General features: G+C 48.2%; 2 protein-coding genes across 4 annotated transcripts in view; one reads left to right on the top strand and one right to left on the bottom strand.

The window, feature by feature from the left end:
* Positions 1-20771, bottom strand: part of VASH1 (vasohibin 1) — a 215820-nt gene that overhangs the window by 179285 nt on the left and 15764 nt on the right. The gene's annotated exons all lie outside the window — the stretch shown is intronic.
* ANGEL1 (angel homolog 1) lies at positions 840-18354 on the top strand. Of its 3 annotated transcripts, none has more exons than XM_069858592.1 (10): positions 840-930; positions 1988-2581; positions 3116-3342; positions 3957-4026; positions 4424-4875; positions 5556-5682; positions 12125-12235; positions 13023-13092; positions 13517-13680; positions 14435-18354. In XM_069858592.1, exons 1-10 carry the CDS (start codon positions 867-869, stop codon positions 14602-14604), a joined length of 2049 nt encoding a protein of 682 aa, XP_069714693.1. In that variant the 5' UTR covers positions 840-866; the 3' UTR covers positions 14605-18354. The 3 variants fall into 3 exon arrangements, 2 of the variants coding, with proteins under 2 accessions (XP_069714693.1, XP_069714695.1); XM_069858594.1 differs by having other exon boundaries at positions 4442-4875; positions 14435-15093; XR_011337554.1 differs by lacking the exon at positions 14435-18354 and having other exon boundaries at positions 12884-13092; positions 13517-13594.

The raw sequence follows: 20771 nt of genomic DNA, 5'->3' as shown, positions 1-20771 counted from the left end.
AAATGAGGACTTCAGCCAGGAGTTCTCTTTTCCTATGCAATTGCCTGGTTTCGGCACACGCTGGGCCGCAGCTGGCCAAGAGAGCTGCTCCCGCTGCCCCGTTTCAGCTGCCCGCTGCCGTGCTTGCCCGCAGAGAGGTCACGCTCCGCAAAGCCTCATAGAATCATAGAATCACCAGGTTGGAAGAGACCCACAGGATCATCAAGTCCAACCACTCCTACCAAGCACTAAACCGTGCCCCTCAGCACCTCGTCCACTCGACCCTTAAACACCTCCAGGGAAGGTGACTCAACCACCTCCTTGGGCAGCCTGTTCCAGTGCCCAATGATCCTTTCTGTGAAAATTTTTTCCTGACGTTCAGCCTAAACCTCCCCTGGCGGAGCTTGAGGCCATTCCCTCTCATCCTGTCCCCCGTCACTTGGGAGAAGAGGCCAGCTCCCTCCTCTCCACAGCCTCCTTTCAGCTAGCTGTAGAGAGCAATGAGGTCTCCCCTCAGCCTCCTCTTCTCCAGGCTAAACAACCCCAGCTCTCTCAGCCGCTCCTCATAAGGCCTGTTCTCCAGCCCCTTCACCAGCTTCGTTGTTCTTCTCTGGACTCACTCCAGAGCCTCAACGCCCTCTTGTCACCGGCCGCGCTCGCGAAGCTGGGTGACTCTCAACCCCCGCGGAGCACACGGGACTTCATTTGCTCGGCGGCTCTTCCAACAGGGAAAAAAGAGTCGTGGAAACTTTCCTGGTGTTCGGATTCACGCGCGCACGGGGCGCGGCAGCGGCGGGAGGCGGGCGGGGCGCGCGGCGGGGCGGGCACGAGCCGGCCCCAGCGGCGCAGCGCGTGCCCGCGCGGGGCGGGGCGGGGGCGGGGCCGCGATGATCGGCGTGGTGCTGTGCTACGTGCTGCTGCCCGCGGCGCGGCTGCTGCGGGCCCTGCGAGGTAAACCGCCCCCAGACGGCGGCGGGGGTGGCCGAGGCGGCCGGAGGGGCCTGGGGGGCGTCCGGGGAGCGCCGGGGGGGCCGCTCGCTTCGCTGCCGCCGCGCGGGCGCCGGGGTGCAGCCGCCCTCCCGCCGGACGCCCCTCGGACCCGGCTCCCGGCTCAAACAGTAGCTCGGTGCAGCCGTGGTTCTGACGCTCGCAGACTGAGGTACCGAGCTACGGGGAGGAGTCGGGTTCTTCAGGCTGCGCTGAAAGCCGTGACGGCAAAGATACAGTTAAAGCGCGCAGGGGGTGTTGCTGACTCTTGGTTGTTACGGCCCTGTCTGACTGTCACAGGGATACAGGAGCGAAAAAGAGATTGTTGGTCAGCAGTAGGGACTAGCGTCTGTGCGAAGCCCCTATAAAACGTAAATGTGTGTACATACAAGTGAAAAGAGGCTCTGTCTTTTTCTGCTTTACCGCACCAATATTAGTATATTCAAGTGGTAGTTTAACAGCAAGATTTTTTAAACTTTTTACTACAGATGTCAGCTATCGGGTGAACTGTGGTTCTTACTGGGACTTACGTACATGCGTTGTCTCTAATAAGGCATTTAACTACACATGTTGGTCCCTCTGTGTCTTTATTTTAAATCTCTTAATAATGCAACGATTTTTCTTCTACAACACATTCTTGTGATGTTTGATCCTCTTAGCTGAGCGCTACTTTCTTACTCAGCCCTTGGAAAGAAACTTGCTCCAAGTGGTCATCTGCGGAGTGTGGCACTGCATAAGCTAGAATTGCATTCCCTGGAGCTGGTAAAGCAGTTGCCATCCTATACAATTTCAGTGACATTGAATAACATAACTAAAATTGGACTGTGGCCTGGTGTTCAGGAAGAGTCTGGGGAGTTATTCAGACTGTAACTGTTTGTATTCAGAGAAATCGCTGTTTGGGTTGCTCTACTGGGTGGTTGTGCTACACAGAGTTACAGTAAATGCATTAAGGAACATTAAGAGTGAGTGAGAAAGGATTTCCATCTGCCTTATGCTTGTTTTGTTTGTTTTTAAATGGTAGATGCTTTCTTTACGTGTGGAAAGAATGTGCTTCTGGAGAAGAGCGCGTCCACCCAGATAGAAGGTGTCTTTGCTGCGACCAGAAGAAGGTCGGTCCCAGAAGAGCAAGAAGCCCTTCTCCAGCAGTGGCTGGAGGAAGGAGCAGGGAATTCACCAGCCAGCGAGAGTGCTTCAGCAGTGGGGAAAGTATCAGTTACATTCACTGGGGACTGGTTAGAAGGTTCAGAGCTATTGATGACGAGCCTCAGTGACCTGAATTTGGCTCCAGAAGTCACCCAGTGTGCTGGTCAGCAGGCCGTAGAGCTACGCGCCTTGGCTTCTTCAGAACCGCAAGATCATGCAGTGACTGAACTGGCAAAATTACCAACAGAGGAGACTGCTGTAGCAGGCAGTGCCCCTTGGGAAGCTGTGCCACAGACGGGTTACCAGGTAGCTGGCTGTGCCACTATTGATGTAGAACTGACGAATGAAGACCCAGCTGTGCTGGCCTGGAGTTCAGTGCATGATGCAGAGACAGTAACAACGGAGCCCCCAGTCTGGCCCATTCAGGATACGGTACAATTCTGTCCTCTCCCAACAGAGGTACCCTACCATGGTCAGTAGTAACAGCTCTGAATCTGATGTTCAGTTTGGGGTTTGTATTTGTAGTGAATGTTGTCAGTTTATTATGTCTGGGCTTTTTGTCAGAAAGACATTGATCGTATCTGTTCATTCAGAATTGACAGAATCCGCTAGTGAAAACTATAAAGTGGATTTTTGCTGAAGGAGAGCTGGTCACAGCTAGTAGTCTGTGTGCTATTAGACCATCTGGACTGAGCATCCATATGTGTTCATTTCCCAGGAGCTGTTCCCAAGTGCTGGCTTTATAATACAAAAAACCCACAAAAGCTGATTGAGTGTTTCAGTATGCCTGACTCTGGTCTTCTGTTATGCCACCCTCCATTGAAAACTATCCAAAGGCATCCAAAAAGAACACCTGAAAACTTGAGCGGGAGAGGGTTTGCTCAGAGGCTAGAACACCCTAGCACAGAGATGGAGAATGGCAACTTCTGGGGTTGCAAGGGAATGAAAATATCAGCAGGGTACCCAGCAAGCCTGTAACTTGTTTTTTTTTCTCTCTTGCATGTAGACATTTTATGGAGAGACTGGGAGGATCTTTCTGTCCAGCCCTGTGTGCTGGAGCAGGTCTCAGAAAACACTCCCCTCTTTGAATTTCGAGTTATGTCTTACAACATCCTTGCCCAGGACCTGGTGGATCAGAGCCACGATCTCTATCTCCACTGTCATCCAGACATCCTGAACTGGAACTACCGCCTTCCAAACCTTCTGCAGGAGATCCAGCATTGGGATCCTGATGTGAGTGTGACTGAGCCCTTCTCACAGCACTGTCACTGGAATTTGAATTCTTTTCTTGACCTAACAGCATTAAAAAAAAAAAAGAAAACAACGATGAGGGGGGTATGTCCTAGGAAGATACCAGAAGATACCACCTCGGTAACTGACCACTGATTATCTGAGAGCTTTTGAGGCCTTGTGCATATGTTGTTTGATGTCTGTCTTACTTTGATTGTGTTACTGTAGAAACTAGTCATACTTTGATAGCAGAGCTTAACTCCTTTAAACAGCAGAAGTAGAGGAAGAAGAGATAAAGTTGAGGAAGAAAGGACTGTGTTTGTAAGGCAGCACAGGAGGGGAAGCCTGCAGAGAAGAGGACTTTGTGACCTTCTCTGTTCCTTGAGTCCTCTTTGTGTGATGAAGGATCTTCTGTCTAGTCACCAGTAAACTCAATAAGCCAGTGGGACCCAGAAAGTTATTGCTCTCTATCTGGAAAGCATAGGACAGAGTTGCAGTGATGACCTTTCTGGTTGCAGGGTTGGTATGCAAGTCCACTTTTTGGCTTTCGTCCTTCCCCCAAACAAGGTAACTAGAAAATACTGGTGGAGCGAGTGAGGTTTCTGCCTTCCTTCCAGGTTCTATGTCTCCAAGAGGTGCAAGAGAACCATTATTGGGAACAGCTGGAACCGACGTTCAAGGAGATGGGTATGTCCTGCTTTTGTGTGTACCTCCAGCTTATGGGACTGGCCAAGCAGTGCTTCCTGCTTAACATCTTCAGAGCACTCACTCTTGAGAGCACTCTCCTGTTTGTCAGGTGGCTGCTGGAGCAACTTGTGAACTGTCAGCCTAGACCATCACCCTGTCTTTTGTAATTTATCTTTCTTGGAGCTGACAGATCAGAGTAACAAAACTGGGAGGGTTCTAGAGGGACAAGGAGAGAGAAAATACCCTCAATGATAAATGATATGCTGTGATTGTTCAAACGGAATTGGGTATAATGCTGTACCCAAATACAGAAGGAACATCTTCTGCTACACAGACTTGCTGAACACCCCAGCTGATGGGGCAGCCTAAGGTGGTGACTTGATAAGCCTTTTCATAGGTGATGGTTTCTTTGCAGGCTTTGCATGCTTCTATAAACGGAGAACTGGGACAAAGACAGATGGCTGTGCGGTGTGCTATAAGCACAACAGGTTCCAGCTGATCAGCCTCAGCCCGGTAGAATACTTCAGACCTGGCCTGGATGTCCTTAATCGGGATAATGTGGGCTTGGTGCTGCTGCTACAGCCTCTGCTCCCAGAGGGCCTAGATCTGAAGGCGGTCAGTCCTTTGTGTGTAGCCAACACTCATGTGTTGTTCAATCCTCGGCGAGGAGATATCAAACTGGCCCAGATGGCCTTGCTTCTAGCAGAGATCGACAAGATTGCAAAAACTACTGAAGGTAGCTACTATCCTGTCATCTTGTGTGGAGACCTGAACTCTGTACCTGATTCTCCGCTCTACAAATTCATCCGTAATGGTGAACTTTCCTACCATGGGATGCCAGCCTGGAAGGTGGGTGCCAGTCAGAACTGAGTTTGAGTAGCTCCTAGAGAAATGCATGCCTACATTCTTTCTCCATGAGGAAGCAGTCCAACTATTGAATCCAGTTATTCATCAGTCTTCCCCAGTGCCTCCAGCACTGCTGGTGAAAGAAGCAGAAAAATGTGCGCGTATTGTTTCCACCACTGCTCTTCTGGTTTCTCTTCAGGCAGACCAGTGATAATTGACTGCTTAATTTCAAGTCCCAGTTATCCCTTGCTATGGGATTTTTGTGCCTGGGTGTCTGGAAGCGTAGGGTAGTACAATTCCACCAGGACTTAGTGAAATTTTATGTGGATGTTTGATCTAAAAACAGCTTGAAATGGGCACCTATGCTAGAGTCTGTTGTGGTTACGTGTTACTGTGTGTCTGTGATCAAATACATCATTGGCTTTCAAGCTAAATCATCACTTCAGTAATAGATGATTGCCAAGTATATTGTCAGGTCATCTTTAGCTAATTGTACCCATCCCTTACAGCTGAGGGTTTATTATGTTTGCACCATATTCTGAATAGCTTAGTTCATGCCTTTTCTATGAGGGCGTTCTCCTGTCTTGCTCTTGGCAAGTGTATATATGTACATAGTCTATAGCTTGCAGAAGTTCTGCCCTGTGTTGCTGATGTTTCCTGTCCTGTTTCTGGCCTCCTTGCAGGTGTCTGGTCAGGAAGACTTTTCCCAACAGTTGTATTCACGGAAACTGCTGGCCCCACTGTGGCCGAGCTCACTGGGTGTGACAGACAACTGCCAGTATGTCACCCTGTGCCAGCCAAAGAAACAAGGTGAGCTCCAGTGTGCACTGAGAATGTGAGTTTGCTGAGGATGGACGGTTTGTGGGCTTTGCTGTATCTCTGAGTAGCCTGGGCACATGTTGCATTAGGCACTCAGCAAAGATTCTCTTCTTCTATCCATTTCCTTGGTATATGAATTAAATATTTCTGGAGTCTATTGCTGTAGACCAAGTTCTACTGTCATCTTTCTCTAGTAGGGAGCTGAGTGCTCCACTACTCTGTGTATCTGTTTCGTATGCCTAGACTTAGGCTTTTGTGCAATTGTAAACCATATTCAGCAGCTACAACTTTCAGCTGCAGGGTTTTGTGAGAGTTGTTTTGGGCACTGTTTGCGCACCGCTGCTAGGAAATCACTCTTAGGAGCCCAGTTACAATCATGGTTGTTCTATCCTGTTCCTAGAGATGATTAAAAAAAAAGGAGCCCACACTAACTAGCTTTTCTTGACATCTTGAATGTAGAATTTGTATTAAACCTGGTTTCTGGAGTTGTTTTTCAGCAGACATTTCCTTGAGTTGCACGCTGACTAATCTGCTTAAAAATCCCTCAAGGAGACATTCTTAATTTCTTTCATCGAGGTGACTATGACTGTCGCATTAGCTAAAGGAACAGCAATAACTGTGCTCTGTTCCTCTACATTTACACATCTGTTCTGTTCCGCATTTAGGTTAGTAAGTGATTCCTGTTCTCATGATATTGAGTGTTTGGGCACAAACACTCTGCTTCAGTTTCTGCTTGAGAAACTGTCAGCCTCTGGCCTGGACAGGCGCACACTCTCCTGGGTGGAAAACTGGTTGGATGGCCGGGCCCAGAGAGTGGTGGTAAATGGTGTGAAATCCAGCTGGAGGCCAGTGACAAGTGGGGTTCCCCAGGGCTCAGTGCTGGGTCCAGCCTTGTTCAATGTCTTTATCAATGACCTGGATGAAGGCACTGAGTGCACCCTTAGCAAGTTTGCAGGTGACACTAAGCTGGGTGGAAGTGTTGATCTGCTGGAGGGTAGGGAGGCTCTGCAAAGGGATCTGAACAGGCTGGACCGCTGGGCTGAGTCCAATGACATGAGGTTTAACAAGGCCAAGTGCCGGGTCCTGCACTTGGGGCACAACAACCCTATGCAGTGCTACAGACTAGGAGAAGTCTGGCTGGAAAGCTGCTTAGAGGAGAAAGATCTGGGGATGTTGGTTGACAGTGACTGGACATGAGCCAGCAGTGTGCCCAGGTGGCCAAGAAGGCTAATGGCATCTTGGCTTGTATCAGAAATGGCGTGACCAGCAGGTCCAGGGAGGTTATTCTCCCTCTGTACTCAGCACTGGTGAGACCGCACGTCGAATCCTGTGTTCAGTTCTGGGCCCCTCACCACAAGAAGGATGTTGAGGCTCTGGAGTGAGTCCAGAGAAGAGCAACAAAGCTGGTGAACGGGCTGGAGAGCAGGCCTTATGAGGAATGGCTGAGAGAGCTGGGGTTATTTAGCCTGGAGAAGAGGAGGCTGAGGGGAGACCTCATTGCTCTCTACAACTAGCTGAAAGGAGGTTGGGGAGAGGAGGGTGCTGGCCTCTTCTCCCAAGTGACGGGGGACAGGACAAGAGGGAATGGCCTTAAGCTCCGCCAGGGGAGGTTTAGGCTGGACATCAGGAAAAAATTTTTCATGGAAAGGGTCATTGGTCACTGGCAGAGGCTGCCCAGGGAGGTGGTTGAGTCACAGAATCACAGAATCACAGAATCACAGAATAACCAGGTTGGAAGAGACCCACCGGATCACCGAGTCCAACCGTTCCTACCAAGCACCTCGTCCACCCGTGCCTTAAACACCTCCAGGGAAGGTGACTCAACCACCTCCCTGGGCAGCCTGTTCCAGTGCCCAATGACCCTTTCTGTAAAGAATTTTTTCCTAACGACTAGCCTAAACCTCCCCTGTCGGAGCTTGAGGCCATTCCCTCTTGTCCTGTCCCCTGTCACTTGGGAGAAGAGGCCAGCACCCTCCTCTCTACAACGTCCTTTCAGGTAGTTGTAGAGAGCAATGAGGTCTCCCCTCAGCCTCCTCTTCTCCAGGCTAAACAACCCCAGCTCTCTCAGCCGCTCCTCATAAGGCCTGTTCTCCAGCCCTTTCACCAGCTTTGTTGCTCTTCTCTGTACTCTCTCCAGAGCCTCAACATCCTTCTTGTGGTGAGGGGCCCAGAACTGAACACAGTATTCGAGGAGCGGTCTCACCAGTGCCGAGTACAGAGGGAGGATAACCTCCCTGGACCTGCTGGTCACGCCGTTTCTGATACAAGCCAAGATGCCATTGGCCTTCTTGGCCACCTGGGCACACTGCTGGCTCATATTCAGTCGGCTGTCAACCAACACCCCCAGGTCCCTCTCCTCCAGGCAGCTTTCTAGACAGACTTCTCCCAGTCTGTAGCACTGCATAGGGTTGTTGTGCCCCAAGTGAAGGACCCGGCATTTGGCCTTGTGTTAAACCTCATGCCATTGGACTCTGCCCAGCGGTCCAGCCTGTTCAGATCCCTTTGCAGAGCCTCCCGACCCTCCAGCAGATCAACACTTCCACCCAGCTTAGTGTCATCCGCAAACTTGCTAAGGGTGCATTCGATGCCTTCATCCAGGTCATTGATGAAGACATTGAACAGGGCTGGACCCAGCACTGAGCCCTGGGGAACCCCACTTGTCACTGGCCTCCAGCTGGATTTCACACCATTTACCACCACTCTCTGGGCCCGGCCATCCAACCAGTTTTCCACCCAGGAGAGTGTGCGCCTGTCCAGGCCAGAGGCTGACAGTTTCTCAAGCAGAACGCTGTGAGAAACTGTGTCAAAGGCTTTGCTGAAGTCCAGGAAGACCACATCCACAGCCTTTCCCTCATCCAGTAGCCGGGTCACTTTGTCATAGAAGGCGATCAGGTTAGTCTGGCAAGACCTGCCTTTTGTGAACCCATGTTGACTGGGCCTGATCACCCGGTTCTCTTGCATGTGCTTCATGATAGCACTCAAGATCACCTGTTCCATGACTTTCCCTGGCACTGAGGTCAGACTGACAGGCCTGTAGTTTCCTGGGTCCTCCCTGCGGCCCTTTTTGTAGATGGGCACAACATCAGCCAGCCTCCAGTCCAGTGGGACTTCCCCAGTCTTCCAGGACTGTTGGAAGATGATGGAAAGGGGTTTGGCCAGCACATCCGCCAGCTCCTTCAGTACCCTAGGGTGAATCCCGTCCGGCCCCATAGACTTGTGACTGTCCAGTCGGGCTAGCAAGTCTCTGACCACCTCCTCTTGGATCATGGGAGCCTCATTATGCTCCTCTAGCTCCTGGGTTTGTACACAGGCGGAACGACCCTCCTTACGACTAAAGACTGAGGCAAAGAAGGCATTAAGTACCTCAGCCTTTTCCTCATCCCGTTACTGTTGTCCCTTCTGTGTCCAATAGGGACTGTATGGTCTCCCTAGTCCGCCTTTTATTATTTGTATATTTGTAGAAAGATTTTTTGTTATCTTTCACTGACTTGGCCAATCCAATTTCTAGCTGAGCCTTAGCCCTTCTGATTTTTTCCCTACACAATCTCACTTCCCTCCTGTAGTCCACCCAAGAGGCCTGTCCCTTCTTCCAGAGGCCATAAACATTTCTTTTCTTCTTGATATCCCTCAAGATCTCTCTATTCAACCAAGCTGGCTTTCTCCCCTGCCGGCTTTTTTTCCGGACCACGGGGATGGCTTTCTCCTGAGCTGCTAGGACCACCCCTTTGAAGAGCTCCCAGCCCTCCTGGGCTCCCTTGCCCTTGAGTACTGTCTCCCATGAGACTTCACCAACCAGCCTGCTGAAGAGATCAAAGTCTGCCCTCTGGAAATTTAATGTTACCGTCTTGCTAACCACCCTCTTCACTTCACCTAGAACAGAAAATTTTATAATCTCATGGTCGCTTAGTCCTAGGCGTCCACCTACCGCCACATCCCCTACAAGGCCTTCTCTGTTCACCAACAGGAGGTCCAGGAGGGCACCTTCCCTGGTTGGTTCATTCACCAACTGTGCAAGGAAGTTATCTCCCACGCACTCCAGGAACCTCCTAGACTGCTTCCTTTCTGCTGTGTTGTACACCCAGCAGATATCAGGCAGATTGAAGTCTCCCACCAGAACGAGAGGCATCGATCTAGAGATTAACCCCAGCTGTTTATAGAAGAGCTCATCAGCTGCTTCTCCTTGGTTGGGTGGTCTGTAACAGACTCCCATCACAAAATCTACCTTCTGGTGGGCTCCTCTGATTTTGACCCACAGGCACTCAACCTCCTCATCTCCACAATCCATCTCAGTGATGTCCAAGTCCTCCCTTACAAAGAGGGCTACCCCACCTCCTCTCCTACCCTTCCTGTCCCGCCTGAAAAGCTTATACCCCACCATAGCCGCACTCCAGTTATATGAGTCGTCCCACCACGTTTCCGTGATGGCAACGACATCATAGGCCCCTTGCCCTACGACAGCTTCCAGCTCTTCCTTCTTATTTCACATGCTGCGTGCATTGGTGTAAATGCACTTCAGCTGAGCTGCCGAGCCTTCAGCCCTCCTAGAGGGAACAGGGTTCGTTCCCAACTGCCTGGTAACTGGATCAGTTGACACCAGAGTGCCTGCATCTCCCTTAACAGCCCGAGGTGTGTTCTCCCCCACTTTTTGTGTGGTGAGGTACTGGTGGTCCTCGCCCGCGCACCCTCTCCCAATCACCAATTCCCCACATCCAGGCTCATTCCTGTCTAGCCTGGGCTCAACCCCCTCCCCCTTCACATCTAGTTTAAAGCTCGATTTATGAGCTTGGCTAGGTTTCTGGCAAGGGCTTTAGCCCCCCTAGGAGACCCATGTGTCCCGCCCTTAGCGAGAAAGCCTGGGGGTGCGTGAGCCCCCCCGTGATCAAAAAAACCAAAGCCCCTCTCCTCCCACCAGGCTCGGAGCCAGGTATTAATCGAATTCTTCCTCCTGGCTTCCCCCTCCTCTCTATTTAGCATTGGGATGGAGCAGAATACTACTTGTGCCCCAGAGCCCTCCATCACTTTCCCAATTGCCCTGAAGCCATTCTTGATGGCTTTGGCCTTTTTGTTTGTTAGGTCATCATTACCAGTTTGGACTACTATCAAAGGATAGTAGTCTGTCTCGTGAACCAGGGAAGGAAGTTTTCTAGCTACCTCCTTCCCTGATGCACCCGGTAAGCAGCAGACCTCTCTGTGGAGCGGGTCCGGTCTGCAAATGGGTCCCTCCGTTCCTTTTAGGAGGGAGTCCCCTACAACAATCACCCTCCTCTTCTTCTTGATGGAGGATGTTTTTATCTTTTTCTGAGAATGGTGCAGCCTAGGGAAGGATTCTAGGCTGTGGGAGCCACCATCCTCATCCTCAGGGCTGGATTCCACCTGCAGCACCTGATACTTGTTCACCAGGGGGATCTGGGGCTTTGCTGTATGGGTGAGGGGAGTAGGTTTCCTTCCTCTGGCAGGAACTTGCTGCCATTCCCCATCTCTTGTAACCCCAACCTTGCAGCTTGCAGGTGGATGATGTTCGGACACTCCAGCCCCAGCAGGCTGCTGAGTTTGTGAGAGGGCCCTGCTCCACTGGTCAGTCTCCCTCTCACACTCCCTGATGGTCCTCAGTCTCTTCACCTCCTCTCTTAGCTCCTTCACCATGTGAAGGAGTTCCCCCACTCGAGCGCAGCTTTCACAAGTGGGGCCAGGACCAGAGGCACGAGCCGGTGTGGGAGGGGGGCACTGCCTGCAGCCCAGGGTCTGGGTAGCTGCATGCACCCACTGTGGCTCCGTCTGGGTGGCAGCATCCACCCTGCCTGCTGCAGCACACGGAGCAGCTTTAACCTTCTGACGGGTGGCCACCATGGTCTTCGGTGTCTTCTCTCTAGTCTCTAGGTCCTCTCTGCGCCCTGCCTTCGCGCCCTGCCTTCTCGCCCTGCCCGCTCGAACTGCCCCGCACCTCTTTGCCACGCTCCTCTTCGCGGTGCTCCCAGGGGCGCAGTTTAAATCTCCCGCGGTAGCTGCCGGGACCGCCCCCTACCGTCAGGCACCGCGCGGGACCGGCGTGTGGGGCTGTCAGGACCCCCGCCTGGTTTTTTTATTTTTTTGGGATTTTCCCGGCTCCGGGAAGCTCCCACCGCCTCAAAAAGTCCACCCCACCACAGAACTCACCGTCCTGCTGCTAGATGCTGCCGAAGAAGCAGATGGAGTCACCATCCCTGGAGGTGTTTAAGGCACGGGTGGACAAGGTGCTGAGGGGCATGGTTTAGTGTTTGATAGGAATGGTTGGACTCGATGATTCAGTGGGTCTCTTCCAACCTGTTTTTTCTATGATTCTATGAAAAACCTCTCTCAAACTAAAAAGGTCTAACAGATCTAAACAGTATGCAGATGTTCCTTGTAGATGTGACTTCGCTGCAGTTATTTTCTTCATTTGTATTTTTCTTTGCAGACAGACGTAAATACAGCCGGGACTTCCTGCTCCAGTTTCGTTTTTGTCGCATAGCCTGTGAACGGCCACCACATCTGGTCCTCTTGGAAGGCGTGACAGATGCTAAACCAGGTATCAACGGGAGATTTTTCAGCTTGTGACTTTCCTAGCTCAAATTTGATGAAAATGTGAGATGGAGATAATGCCTAGTGAGAAAAGGAGAAGGCAGAAGGGTGCCTTCTGTGGCTATGTGATTACTAATTGATTCCATGAGACCTAAGAGGAGTACAATCTTACCACCCTTATACGTATTTACTGTGTTCCTTGATACACTGAGATATAGTCTCTTTTGGAGGCTATTTCTTATAAAGTGACATATATATATATAAAAATACATATTTCTTCTTTTCTGCTTCAAGATTTTTGGTGGGAGAGAACAAACCTGAAGGCTGTAATGTCACAATGGCCACAACATAGATGTCTGATGCTGGTATCCAGTAGACAGTGCCTCACCTCTGGGCCTTGTGGCATGGCTGGTTTTGCTCTCTCTGTTTCTTTTCTGCTTTTCTAGATACCCTTTGAGTAAGCTGTAGTCTAAAGCAAATGAACTTTCTTTGAGAGAAAATGTTGAAGTACTCTGAGCTTTGATAATATTAAATGATTTAAGGACATGTCCTTAGCAGGACAGAATATAACTTCTCCGTTGTTTGTGCTGACCTGCTCTCAGGATATTCCTGTTAATCTTACAGCTAGGGTTTCCTTTGAATAGTTTTCATTAAGTTACCTGTGACTGGAAGCTATCTGCTCTTCTTGGGCAAAAATATTCATTTGGTCTCAGGAGAAGCTTCACAGACTTGGGATGAGCAGCCTGTTATAGGATCTGTGTAGGTCTGTCTGGAGTCTCTTTGCTCCTTTGCAGGCCGCCTGGCACACTGGCCCAAGCCCTCTGCTGTGGTGAAAGACCCTGATCCTGAGCCATTCGTCCCAAGGTAATTTGGGGCCCCACTGTTGAAGCCTGGTCTTGTTTTCCTGAGCACTGAAAATCTGGCTAAAGTAAAGACTGAAATAAATGTGAGGGTGGAAGAGAGCTAGGAGGGCTGTCTGGAAGAGCCAGACCCATCTAGAATTGTCCTTGCAGCTGCATGCTGTTCTGTCAATAATTGTATTGGTGAGGTTGAGAATGAAAGGCATAGACAGGACTGTGTATTGGAGACAAAGGAAGTTCATAGTCTGCTTTGTCTTTGGTGTAAGTGGAGTGAATAATTCTGAAAGACTATCTTTTGTTTGTTCACAAAGTAGAAATGGCTCGAACAGTTGCATCAGCAAGGAACATCCAACTTCAGGTGTGACTGTGGTACTGAACACTGCGTCTTCCTCTTTCTTTCCTTGTAAATGCTGGCTGTTCATGTGCAGGTCTTCAGGCATTATCCGGCATGGCCTCAACCTGACCTCTGTCTACAGCCACTTCCTGCCACAGAGGGGACGTCCGGAGGTCACAACGATGCCCATGGGGCTTGGAGCCACTGTTGATTATATCTTCTACTCAGCAGAGCCTGTGGAGAATGGGAACAGCGGGGGTAAGTGTGGCAGTGCAAGACTTACCCCTGGGATGCTGGGAGAGGGCGGTGAGGTGTGCCAGAATGCAGCTCAGTGTTGGGTAGTGCATTTCATTAAGCTGGGGTGGATCTACTGGGTGTTACCTCAACTGAAATGATGCACAGAGTGGAAGCAACGTTTGTCCAGGTTTCGTGAGAAGACACTGTTCGTCTTTGCTGTGGAAAAACTGAAGCTGCTTAGCTTAGGTTCATGTAGACTTCTGAGGAAGCCAGAACTGAGTGGATTCTGTTCTTTTGTATAAGTATCTTAATTGTGCTCCCGATAACAGGCAGTGCTGGGTCCTTAGTTCAAGGCTTGGACTTCTGGTCTGACTGAGAACGCATACTGGCCTTTGAAGGTGGTGACTCTGGTTACCTTACAATGGCAGCACCTCTCTGCTACCTGAAATAGGAGTTACGTTCTCAGGGGAGAATCTGAAGCTATTCCTAGAACTTACTACCGTGAAAGCAACTTGCCATGTAAGCAACTGCCTAGTGAATCTAGTGTGTATTTTATTCCTGTACCTGCTAGCATATGAAACCATTGAACAGCAGTATTATAGGATGCTCACTGCTTTCACAGCTGGACTCAAAGGTGCATGCAGTGTTTGTGCAGGCTGTCTTGGTTCGTCAGGGAAAGAACAGGAGAATATTGACAGGCATCCCTCTGTAAGTGTATAGAGTTAACTTGTAGCACCGGTTTCTGGCTGATGTTTCTTTCTGTTGTCTTTGTCAGGTCGCAGGCTGTACCGGGATGGAGCCCTGAAGCTGCTTGGCCGCCTTTCCCTTCTCTCTGAAGATGTCCTGTTGCTGGCAAATGGCTTACCAAATCCTTTTTGTTCATCTGATCATCTCTGCCTGCTGGCTAGCTTCGGTTTGGAGATCTCCAGCCTCAGAGAGGGTTAGTGTTGATTCTCTTCCCCTAAAGAAAAGCTGTTCTGAATACAGCAGTTGAGGCTCTGGATGGTACAACCTGCTTGCAAGAAAACTCTTTTCCTTTTCATGTCCTTAATATCCCTTTCTTCCCTCACACCCTTAGAAAAAGCAGGGATGAGAGCGTTTGAGCGCTTTTTGCATGGGTATTTTGTGAGTCTCTGCAAACCTTAGCTGTATTCTGAGTGGGCTTCCAGTTGTATACAGGCATTACCATCTGTTAAGGGGATCCTTTTTTCCTCTCCTTTGTTTAGCAGGTGTTTTAGTGATGTGGGAATCAACGAAACTCCCTTGTTTATTTGTCACTGAGTGAGATCTTCAAGGAGCTGGAAAAGAAAAGGGCAACACTACTTGCTTCTGGTTAGTTAATTGCTACCAAGCAGCAAGGGATGTACACACCAGAATTCTTTAACACCAAAACAATAATTCTTTTAATTTTTCAGTGATAGCTTATGATGTATGGTGCTTCCAGGACTACTTGTCATGTTGGCTCTGCTAACTGCTTGGAAATGGCTTTTACTTGTTAATGTGTAAGGGCTATCTTGCTGGCAGCAGAGTTTGTGTACTTGAACAGTTACTACAAGAAGCTACCTGCTCTGACTAATGGACCAGGGAATGAGATTGCCAGGAATAAAACCAGACATTCTACAGAGACACCTGCAGGAGCTCTGGAGCTGTAGCAAAAGCCTAGAGGCCTTGGGAAGGCTCCCTTTTCTAGCAGTCTCAGAACTGGCTTGGCACTTGTAGGAAAAATATTTATGGTCCTCCCAGTGAATATCAGGTGGAAAAAATAATCTTGTAAGGCATGACAAACCCAGGAGGCTATAGCTCTGGCAGGTCTTAAAAGACAGATGAAAATGGAAGGCATGGGAGAGGCAGCAGGGCCACCAGATGGAGAAACTGATACTTGTCACCTGCTGTACTCTTTCTCTCTGCCCTCCCTATTCCATCCTGTCCGGAGTCAGATAGTCAACCTGCAGCATCCTCCTGCGCCAGACTGAACTTTGTACCACTGCCTTCTTCTGGAGGCAGCCATATTTATGTAGGTAAAACTTGTAGGACTGACTCTTGTTTCTTGACAGGCACTGGGAGGTATGGGAAAGCTGTGTAACTTGGAGCCACGTAGTCAGTTGCTTGGATCCTAGTGTAGTTTTGGTGTCCTGTCAGTGTACTTTTGTCAGCAGTAGCTTGGCCAGTACAAAGACAATAGAACTGTACCTGTTCCTAGGGCAGATTCCCCAGTTCAGCCTGACATTTGGTGCTCAGTTTTTCCATTAGAGGTGGGAGCAGAGACATTATCAATCTTCTGTTCACAAATGAGGCAGGGAAACCTGGTCACACCCCGAGTTCCTGCTCTTCCTGAGTTATATTGGAGGCTTCATATTTGAAATGCTACTTTCTGTATTGAAAAATAAAATTTTTCTATTTTAAGAAAAAACCACAAAGTAACTGCAGCACCTTGTGCTCCTGGCAGCTGAACCGTTTGAGCACTTCCTCAGCAAGGCCTTGCTGGCTGGGATGTGAAAGAGGAGAGGACAAATAAGCTATACAAGATAGTTGCAATAAGGTTTGAAGAGGGTGAAGAAGAGGACCTAGCTGTGGTCTCCCAATTCATCCTCAAATCCCAGAGGTGGCTTATTTGGCATTGGGCTTGTCTTGCAAAATGGTTCGCATCCAAGAACTGTTCCCTTTGGCCCAAAGAAAGCAAGTACTGCTCATATTTTACAGCTCATTTCTGTAAATTTTACAGAAACAAAGAGCGTATGTGTGGGTGGATTGTGTTATGTGCCCGTGTAATTGTGTAAGTACTACATATTCCCTTTGTGCCCCTGCTAGATGATGTGGTATTTGCTTGGTGATGTGTGAATGGCATTTGCTACCCCAGCTGGGATAACATCTAGGAGTCTGTGTAAGCACTTGAGGGGTGAATAACTTTGGAGGTTTGCCCTTAGATTCACAGGTTATAATTCTAGCATGGCACTGGTGTTTGTACACAGGGAAGGATACAGAGCTGTGTGTTTCTATGGCTTTGTCTGTCTGACATTTGCACTAATTTCTGCAAGTTCCCTTTTTCCGATTTTGTTACATGTTGTAAAGGGAGGGGACAAAATGGGTGAGCTGAGAGCTTTATTTTCTGACAGGCTTGAAAAGAGGTTGCCAGAAAGCACCCTGGTTGCAGATAACTCCCACCAGCTGGTAACATTGTACTAGGAATCTTGGAAGACGCTAAAGGTTTAAAAACAGCAAACCAAAAGCAAACCAAAAACTGCTGTGACCCATAGGGCTGGTACTTACAACTTTGGCTGTCTGCTTCTGTTGTAATTGCTGGTTAGATCTGATGTTCAGTTGAAGAAGGATGTGTGTGTGTGTGTCTGTGTGTGTGTGTGTGAAAGCATCCCTCCTGCCCTGCCTGTTGAGACAAATAAAGTGTGCACAGCACAGGACTAGTTGCTCCTTCACCAGCCGAAGCATCCTGCCAATCCTGTGATGGTGACTGAGGTGTAGGAGCTGTGCTTCAGCATCACACGTGCTTCTTCCATTTTATTTACATCAAAGACTTGACTTTTCTCTTGGGTAACTTGCATGAAGGCATCTCTCAGGGAGATTTTAATGTTTCAGCTGTATTTTGTTGGAAAATCTAATGTTCCCCAGGTCAAGTTAATGGTTTCTTTTTCGATACATGAAATAGTACGGTATGAATTTGGGATGGTTAATTTGTTGAACACTAGATATGGAGTCATGCACTGAGGAAACCCCAAGACAGTGACTGCAAGTTCTCCAGCTCCCAAAACCCTGGCTCACACTTGCTTCCTTGGGTATTCATAGGTGAAACTATTGCAGAAATGCAAGACTGCATGCAGACACACAAGGACTGAATCGGAGAGTGATCGCTGTTGTTGTTTTGACCACTTCTCTGAAGTTCTGGTATAGACCCTTACAGGGCTGACCTGTTTCAGGAAAGAAAAATCCCCTGTGTTCCAGAGCAATTTGGAGTTAACAACAAATGGATCTGGAGACCTGTGAGTGCCTCTGGCTGTGGGGGACTGCAGGAGAAATTTGGCGGTGGCGTTGGTGGAAAGAGTCCTTACCGCTAAAACAGCGGTATAGTATATAGCTGTAGGGAGAAAACAGCGTGTTCTGTGATGCTTTAAGACTAGCATACAATGATAAGAGGCTGTGGTAATAAGCAGGAAGCAGAACTAAGATCCCAAATGTAGCTCTTATCGCTGTTTCCTGACCTAGATCCATGCCTTGTCATTAGCACAACTTTCTAATGAATTATAGAGGGGTCAGTAAATGGTTATGAAAATGGAACAAGAGGAATATCTGCTATACTCAGAAAGGGAAGGTATCATAGAGGTAGGATCATCTACATTTTAGTAGTGGTGTAGAGCTCAGGGAGACTGGTGCTTAGGGGAGGGGATGCCTGAGACCACTGGCAGTGTGTATACATACCCCGTTATCAGTCTTCAAAGCTGTGGGAGCATGCAGCTGTGGAGACAAACACATATTTGACAAAGTATCTTTGCTAGGCAACAACCTAAATTGCAGCACAGCTGCTAGGCTTATTATGCTATTTAGGCAGAAGTTGGACAACCTTTGCTTTCTCAGAGTTTTAAGTTCATCACTTCAGGACGATGCCCTTTATAATCAATTGTCCCAATTATATGGGGTGGGAGAAGTGGTAAACAATGTAACTGCTCTAGTTTCTTTACTTTTCTCAATAAAAGAAACTTGGCTGCTGCTCAAGGTCTTCTTTTTTCTATGCCTTCTCTTATGAGGTGTCTCTCCAGCAGCTGTTTTCCCACAACTGCCATATCCATTTATCTTTCTGAGTTACTGATGTTTGGTTTTTTTTTTCTGCAGCTGTATTTCTTCCATTAAAAGCTGTGGGTGGAATTCTTTAGAGCCAAGTCTCATCATAAACTCAATATTTAAATAGCATCAAGCCATAGGATAGTGGGTTCCCTCACCCCTGAAGAGTTAAGTGGGAGGGATGGGAGCTCCGGTACCAACACGTAGATGGGAATAACTCTTGTTATATAAAACAAAAATATAAGATTTATCATTAGTGCCCAGCATGCCGCATGCCACGTGCTTTAAGAAGCACAGGAGAACTCTGAAATATACTTGACCATAGTTCCTTTTCTCAGAGGAGTCTTTTAGAGGCTCTAAGAACTGTTCACTGTCTTGGAGAAGATCTCCTAAGAGCAGATCAGGGTACATGTCCTGCTCCTAATGATACTTGAGAGTGGTGTTGGCAAACAGTCTGCAAAGCAGGATGTTATTACAGTGCAATTTCTCCTCCCATTGTCATGACCTCACTAATGAGCAGTTATTGGATGTACTGTCAGGAATTTGCAGACATATCAATGGTTCATCCAAGTGCTGGTGAAGCCTTTTATGGCTCATCTAAAGGAAAGTGCACTAGCCTCAGTTGGGTACAATCTCCTTTCAGTAACCTTCCTGTTGTGCAAGTTAATTGAACTGCTGGCTGTGGCCTGCTCCTTACCAGACTGTAGCTGCCTGGCCAGCAGTGCTTTCCACAGCCCCATCAAACCGGAATGGGCAAAGCTGCATGAACACTGCCATTGTATGTAATTTATTATGTTTCAAAGTATGATACTTAATTTCTGTAGATAATGCTATAACAATAATGAAGATGACAGCTACAACAGCTGGTATGCTTCAAGTTCCTTCCTTTTGTCAGCTGTGTAAGTTTGGCTTGTCCTGGCAAGGCAGGTTATCCTCCAGCTCCCACTGAAAATGTCATTCTAGTCTTGAAGCTCTTTTGCCTTTTCTTTGTTTTTAAATTTTTTCTTTTTTTTTCTAGGTCTAGGTGGTACATTCTTGTGCTTTAAGGGAGTAAGAACGCTGTATAGTAAAGCTGGAAGTTTTTCCTAGCCTGGTTAGACAAAGACAGTGGCTTTCAAGGTGCTGAGGTGGCAAATGGGAGAAGGCTGGACTGAACACTGGCATGTACTACAACAAAAGATGCATTTGTTCCATCCAGTTCTTCATTTTATAGACACCCCTCCTCCCCTTGACTTGAAGCCTTAGCAGTGTTATTTACCTTTTCAGTCTTTTCTTTCTGGATGGAAAGCCTTCTACAGCAGCCTTGAGTTTATTCAGTTACTGGCCATTTTCAAGAGCTGCTCCTGAACTGGGAGTAGATGAATGCAGGAGTGTTCTAAACCTATTCCTCTCCTCCCTTCATCCCAAAGAGTGACGTCAGAGATAGGATGATAGTCATTCTTTGCCAAAATACAAATATAAACTAGGAAAGCCAACTCAGCTGAGTTAACTGAAATCTGTAGTGGCCTGCTGTCCACGACACATCATATGCTTTTGCCTTCTGTAATCCTGCAGTGAATCCAGCATGAATGGTGTTCTTAAGACTCAGTCTCACTGTTATGAATAGATTTCTGTATGCTTTTAGACATCAGAGAGCTGTAAGTTTTGCAGTCTTGGGCTTCTCAGCTTAGTAGCTGACTGGGTTTCTTTTTCTTATTTTTCTTTTAATTACTACTTTGCTGAGTTGTGCGCCCTTCCCACAACAAAGGTTTTTCACTAAGTTTGGTCCAAGTAGTGTAAGCTCTGTCTGATCCTAGAACTGCAGGAACTATCAGAAGCAGGGGAGAAAGCCTGATCTAAAAAGGAGCAGAAAGTCTTATTTTTAATCTTATCTGTGGACAAGTCACTGCTCTGCCTTTCTTACTCTGTTGTCTAGCAATCACCTTGACCTGTGCACCTGTTGGGAGGTTTAGGAGTTGCCCGGTTTTTAACAGAAGCTGTAAGACATGGCAAAGAGGGCATTTTCAGGCAAGCACCTGAAGTAAGGGTTTATAGAAGACACAGCATTTTAGTCTTTAAGTATTTAGTAGGGGAGCAAGAAACCTTCTACTGCTGCCAAAGTCTATTGTCAGCTTCTGGGCTTGAGCATAGGCCATGCAGGCTTATGAAGCATCTACTTTCTACTTTTGTCTCTTCATATCACCTACTAGGTGCTGTGCAATTACTTCCCCTTAGGCCAGAAGTTGTTCATATAATTAACTTAGCTAAGAGGGACTACTGCATGTGCCGTTCTCTTTGTAGTAACAAGTTAGGGGATGTTTATTCCTTTCCTCTACATACTGAAG

This window comes from Phaenicophaeus curvirostris, chromosome 5, assembly GCF_032191515.1.
Source record: "Phaenicophaeus curvirostris isolate KB17595 chromosome 5, BPBGC_Pcur_1.0, whole genome shotgun sequence".
NCBI lineage: Eukaryota > Metazoa > Chordata > Aves > Cuculiformes > Cuculidae > Phaenicophaeus > Phaenicophaeus curvirostris.
Note: the sequence above shows the minus strand (reverse complement) of the source record. Positions and strands in the feature narration are given on the sequence as shown.

Bases quoted from the DNA above. Each gene is read 5' to 3' on its own strand.
- ANGEL1 (XM_069858592.1), top strand. From the start codon at position 867: ATGATCGGCGTGGTGCTGTGCTACGTGCTGCTGCCCGCGGCGCGGCTG. The intron at 3,343-3,956 runs GTGAGTGTGACT...CCTTCCTTCCAG, and splicing joins TCCAGCATTGGGATCCTGAT to GTTCTATGTCTCCAAGAGGT. The intron at 13,681-14,434 runs GTAAGTGTGGCA...TGTCTTTGTCAG, and splicing joins GGAGAATGGGAACAGCGGGG to GTCGCAGGCTGTACCGGGAT.